The sequence below is a fragment of the Manacus vitellinus genome, unplaced genomic scaffold (assembly GCF_001715985.3).
Source record: "Manacus vitellinus isolate BGI_N305 unplaced genomic scaffold, ASM171598v3 scaffold_25_pilon, whole genome shotgun sequence".
NCBI classification, from domain to species: domain Eukaryota; kingdom Metazoa; phylum Chordata; class Aves; order Passeriformes; family Pipridae; genus Manacus; species Manacus vitellinus.
The window spans coordinates 9,405,508-9,411,222 of record NW_021939882.1 but is presented as its reverse complement, the minus strand read 5'-3'; the positions used below and the strand labels follow the sequence as shown (position 1 = coordinate 9,411,222).

General features: G+C 60.0%; 2 protein-coding genes across 2 annotated transcripts; both read left to right on the top strand.

Annotated features, from left to right (window-relative positions):
* Positions 1 to 2,742: 2,742 nt before the first annotated feature.
* LOC112841111 (SLC35A4 upstream open reading frame protein) lies at positions 2,743 to 3,798 on the top strand. The gene is made up of 3 exons (XM_025895199.1): positions 2,743 to 2,818; positions 2,890 to 2,988; positions 3,106 to 3,798. Exons 1-3 carry the CDS (start codon positions 2,804 to 2,806, stop codon positions 3,301 to 3,303), a joined length of 312 nt encoding a protein of 103 aa, XP_025750984.1. The 5' UTR covers positions 2,743 to 2,803; the 3' UTR covers positions 3,304 to 3,798.
* A 44-nt stretch (positions 3,799 to 3,842) lies between these two features.
* Positions 3,843 to 5,650, top strand: SLC35A4 (solute carrier family 35 member A4). The gene has a single exon (XM_029960249.1). It carries the CDS (start codon positions 3,854 to 3,856, stop codon positions 4,781 to 4,783), a length of 930 nt encoding a protein of 309 aa, XP_029816109.1. The 5' UTR covers positions 3,843 to 3,853; the 3' UTR covers positions 4,784 to 5,650.
* Positions 5,651 to 5,715: the final 65 nt, after the last annotated feature.

The window sequence follows — 5,715 nt, the reverse complement described above, 5'->3', positions numbered from 1 at the left end:
GAGGGTTGGGACAGCAAAGGCCACTGTGAAGAGTCAGTGGGTTTGCAGGAGGGACAGGGATCTTTGCTGGGGGAGAGGGAGACAGGACAGCAGGTGAGGGACCTCCTGCTCATGGTAGGAGACACCCTGGGAGCAGGGAGAACACTGGGGTGTGGGTCCTGATCACCTGAGCAGTGTTCCCAAGAGCATGGAGCAAACACTGGGAGCACCTGCTGAGATCCAAGGGGAATGTCTGGGATCAGGGCTGAGCTCAGCAACATGGGAATGGCCACGTGGGCAGCAAAGCCACCACAGCCCCAGGGGCTCACACCTCCCAGCCCACCGGGAATCCTCACTCCATGTCCTCCCTGGTGCCCTGCTCCCTTCCCATGGGGAAGCTCCTTATCTTGCTGGGCTGGAAGTGCTGATAATCTGAGGCCATATTAGCAGGGGACAGGCTGAAAGACAGGCACAAGCCCAGAGGAAATGTGACAGCACAGCCTTGTTCCAGCAGCAGCAGAGCTGCCAGCAAAGGCTCAGCTCCTGCCACTGCTCAAGGGCACAGCCAGGGCCAAGGTGAAAGGCTCTGCTGGCAGAGGGAGCTGCAGGATCAGAGGCAGGAAAACCAAACCTCAGGACTGGCAGCTCGCTGCCCAAGCTGGCAAACACAGCATAACCAGTTTCCCCCTGAGCTCCCCAGCAGCACAAATAGCTCAGTTTTAGCTCTAACCTGACTCAGGACTCCCGGGTTGGAGGCAGATCCACCCCTGAGCCACGGGGAGCAGCAATACCACCACACCCCAGCAGGGTGAGCTGGGCACGTCCCAGGGCCATCCCCATCCCGGTGGAGCAGGGAGGGAGGGTCACAGCCAGGATTAGCTGAGCCAGGCTCAGCAGGGCTGCACCTCCCTCCAGCGGGGCTGGGAATGGGCTCAGCTGGGATGCAGAAAGGATGGGGCTTCTTCCAGCCCTCCCTCACAGCTCAGCTGTTTTCCCGCCAGGATTTGGTGGGATGTAAAAGCCCAGCTCCATTCCCAGCCAAAGGTGGCTGGGTTGTCCATCCTTTCTGAGACACACTTGGGCCTTTTCTCCTTGGGGGTGACCAGAAACCCCAGGAGCCCCCCAGTGACCCATCCATGAACCTGAAAAACTGACCTTCAGCTCAGAGAATCCCAAAATGTTTGGGGTTGGAAGAGCCTTAGAGCCCATCCAATTCCATGGGAGGGGACACCTTCCACTAGCCCAGGTTGCTCCAAGCTCTGTCCAACCTGGCCTTGGACACTTCCAGGGATGGGGCAGCCACAGCTTCTCTGGGCAACCTGTGCCTCCCCATCCTCACAGGGAAGGATTCCTTCCCAATATCCAATATAAACCTGCTCTCTGTCACATTGTCCTGCAGGAAGTGCTGGTGAGGCTGGAGAGGGGTTCACCTCTGGAGAGGAGAGTATGGAGTGTCCCCAGGGCTCTGCTGCCCTCAGGTGTTGTTTTTTACTGATATCCAAATTTTCCAAGTCAGCCTTGCACTAAGTGGCACTTCTCAAGTGTTGTGGTTGTGCTCGAAAAAAAGGCCTTTGCACTTGCATCAATTTATTTTATTTTATTTTTACCTTTCATGTAGTAAAAATCCTGCTTGAAAAGTGGCTGAGGAACTGGAAGGTTCTAGCCCACACCTGCCTGTGGATAAAATTTGGAATCTGCAAAGCAAGGAAACAGCAGCTCAGCACTCAGCCTTCAGCAGTGCTTGGACCTAAACTGGCTACTAATTAATATTTATATTCATTTTATTAATATTAATGTTTCTGCTTTGGGCTGCACCTGTCACTGCCTCCCCACTCCCTTTGCTTCCCTCTTCCCAGTGCTCAGTGGGAGCAGGATAACACACCCCGGGAATGTATCTAAATGAAGCTGCAGAGTTGCCTGACAGCCCAGAAACCTTCAGAGCCGTGTGGGTGCTGCTGCAGGACCCACAAGGGTAACACACACATAACCTGCAAAATCCCTGGTTTTAATGAAACTGTGCCAAGCACCTCCTTGGCTACCTAATAAATAATTTAAAGCCATTATACGTTGCAGGGTCACCACTGAAAGGGCTTTTTTGACTCATTACAGAGCTCTCAACATTCCACTAACCCTTATATAACATTCCATTAACCATTACTTCTGCCTAAGCAATTTACATCACTTCCCGCACCTCGAGGCTCAGCAGGAGGGTCTCCACGATAAAGCTGACGTTGGAAAGGACCTCAAAGTCCCTCCAGTTCCAACCCCCCCTGCCACGGGCAGGGACACCTTCCAGTAGAGCAGGTTGCTCCAAGCCTTATCCAACCAGGCCTTGAACCTCTCCAGTAAACGCCCTCTAATAAACACCAACTCTGCCTTGATCTCCTCCGAGGTAAAAGGGAATTTACACCCCCTTGAGCGCCCCCGCCGTGTCCCCCACAGAGGGGAAGCGCTGGGAAGGTGGGAGACGCCCCTCCATCCCCAGGCACCCCCTGGGGTGCCCCAACCGCAGCGAGGGGCGGCTGCGAGCTCCACTATCCCTCCCCGAGGCAGCCCCGGAGCCTCCCATGTAGCGAAGGGTCGGGTAAGGACGGCCCCGGCTGAGTCCTCCAGGGGGAGGCGCCTCAACATGGCGCCGGGAGGGAGGGCGGGGAAGAAGAGCCACGTGATCCCGCGCCGCCCAATCAGCGGCGGGCACGGCCGGCAGGGCGGGAAAGGGAGGTGTCACGTGTCCCCTATCAGCCAATCAGCGACGGGGCGGAGAGGCGGGGTGTCACGTGTGCCCCGCGACAGCCAATGGGTGGCGGCTGGCGGCGGCGCCAAGATGGCGGACGATAAGGTGAGTGGGGCGGACCGGGGCTGAGGGGTCTTTCCCGGCCGGGCTGGGAATCATCTCTGTGTCTCCCGCAGGACTCGCTGCCCAAGCTCAAGGACCTCGCCTTCCTCAAGGGGCAGCTGGAGAGCCTGCAGCGCAGGGTGGAGGACGAGGTGCAGGCCGGCGTGGGGCAGGTAACGCGTGGGTTCGCGGCGCTCCCTCTGAGGGGGGCGAAAACAAACTCTGGGGAAAACCAACCCGCCCTGTGTCTCCCCCGCCATCTCACCTCACTGTGCCTTCCCCCCCCGCAGGACGGATCCCTGCTGGCATCCCCCTTCCTGAAAGGCTTCCTCGCGGGGTATGTGGTGGCCAAGCTCCGGTTTTCCGCCGTCCTCGGCTTCGTGGCCGGCACCTGCACTGGGATTTACGCCGCTCAGAACTACGCCGTGCCCAACGTCGAGAAGACGATTCGGGATTATATAAACGCGCTGAAAAAAGGTCGGGACTAGCGCGGAGGAGCCCGGAGGCAGCAGGGACTGCGGGAACGGTGCTCCTCGGGCGGCGGGCACAGAGCAGACCCGGGGCTCCCGGAGGCACGTCACCCGCACCCTTCTTTTCCCTGGAAAAGGGCTTTACATCACAGCACTGCGGCACTCAGGGGCTGTGATGGGTGTGCACGGGGCATCACGGCTGTGGTGAGCACTCTACTAACCCGCAAGGGGGCCCCGAGGGGCTGCCAGCTGCCTTTTCCCCTCACCCTCACCTCCCCCGTGTGGACTGAGGGGCTGCTGTGCCCTGCCACCTGCTGTGCCCTGCCACCTGCTGTGCCCTGCCACCTGCTGTGCCCTGCCACCCACGAATGTGCTCTGTGTGGCTCCCCAGAAAGGCTTTGTAGTTCTCCTCCTAAGGAGAGACAGTGCCCAGGTCTCCTCCTGCACTACAAATGTAGCAGGGAACATCCTGCCCGAGTCAGGCTCATTAAATCCTTGGTTATTTGGTCTCTTCTTCGGTGTTGCAGGGTGACAGTCTTCTCTGGCCTGTCTGCACTGACAGCTGGAAATGGGAATGCTTGGGAATGCTGCCGAGGGGCCGCTCCGGAGGGGGCTGTGGGCGCTGATGCTGCTGCTGTCTGTGGCCATCTACGGCTCCCACGCCCCCCTCCTGACCCTGTGCAAGGTGGACGGGGCCATCCCCTTCAGCTCCACGTCGGTGGTGGTGCTGGTGGAGCTCACCAAGCTGGCACTGTCCCTGCTGTCCCTGCTGGGGGAGCCGCCGGCGCCCGCCGCGTCCTGGCACCACGCCGCGCCCTTCGCCCTCTCGGCCCTGCTCTACGCCGCCAACAACAACCTGGTGGTGCACATGCAGCTCTTCATGGACCCCAGCACCTTCCAGGTGCTCAGCAACCTGAAGATCCTGAGCACGGCGCTGCTCCACAGCCTCCTGCTGCGCCGGCGCCTGGGCCCGCGCCGCTGGCTGGCCCTGCTGCTGCTGCTGGGGGCCGGGGTGTGCTACAGCTGGGGGGGGCTCCGGGGGCACGGCGTTCCCGGCGGGACACACCTGCACGTCACGCCCGTGGGGCTGGTGCTGCTCTGCGTGTACTGCCTCATCTCAGGCCTGTCTGCTGTCTACACTGAAGCCATCCTGAAGGCGCAGCCGCTGCCCCTCGGCCTCCAGAACGTCTTCCTCTACTTCTTCGGGGTCCTGCTCAACCTGGCGGGCTCCCTGTGGAGCGGCGCCGAGGGGGGGTTCCTGCGGGGCTTCTCCCCGTGGGTGCTGCTGGTGGTGCTCGGCCAGGCCCTCAACGGCCTCATCATGTCCGTGGTGATGAAGCACAGCAGCAACATCACCAGGCTCTTCATCATCTCCTGCTCCATCCTGGTCAACGCCCTGCTCTCCGTCGCCCTGTTTGACCTGCAGCTCACCCTGCTCTTCTTCGTGGCCGTGGCGTGCATCGGCCTCGCTGTGCACCTCTACTACGGAGTCACGTAGCCACTGCCTCCCTCCTACATGTCCAGGCAGCCCCAGCCCTTTCTCAGGGTTGGGATTGTTGCTGCTGGGCACCTGCACAGCTCCAAGGACCCCCCAACAAGGAGTGCCCTGTCCCTGCTTCCAGGGGGAAGCTGGGCCCTGCTCCAGCCTGGCCAAGCTCAGTGCCACAGGGTTCCCATGGGATCAGGTGTGCCCAGCCTCAGGGCGGGTCCTGAGCCCGGTGTGGGTGCCTCATAGTCTCAAGCTGTGCCAGGGGAGGTTTATGTTGGACATCAGGAAGAATTTCTTCCCAGAAAGGGTGATTAAACATTGGAAGGGACTGCCCGGGGAGGTGGTGGAGTCCCTGTCCCTGGAGATGTCCAAGAAATGACTGGATGTGGCACTCAGTGCTCTGGTCTGGTTGACAAGGTGGTGATCAGTCACAGGTTGGCCTCAATGATCTTGGAGGTCTTTTCCAACCTCAGTGATTCTGGGATTCTGTGTCCCATGTCCTCAAGCTGCTTCACACCACAGTGGCCTGGGAATGCTCCGGCAGCGGTTGGCTCTGCCAGCACCCTCTGCCAGCCCAGAGTGGCACTGGTGCCATTTCAGCTCCCATGGATGCTGCTTCCCCCTTCCCCATTCCTGGTGCTGCTTCCTGGGGCCTCTCCCACTTCCACAGTTTTCCAGCCCAGCTCCTGGCTGAAGCCCTGCTGTCCTCAGGTCCCGCTTCCCCTCCTTGGACACAGTGTCTGTGTGGAACAGGCAGGGAAGGGGGGATATGGGAACTGTTTCACCTGCTCCCAAAAGGGAGACACCTCCTGGATTTGTACCGAGTTCCTGGCAGGCAGAACCCACCCGGGGTATTAAAGCTGCAGTTCAACAGCATCCGTGTGTCTGTCTCTTGTGTTTGTCCTGTGTCTGCCCTCCCTGCAGGAGGGGATCTGTGTCCC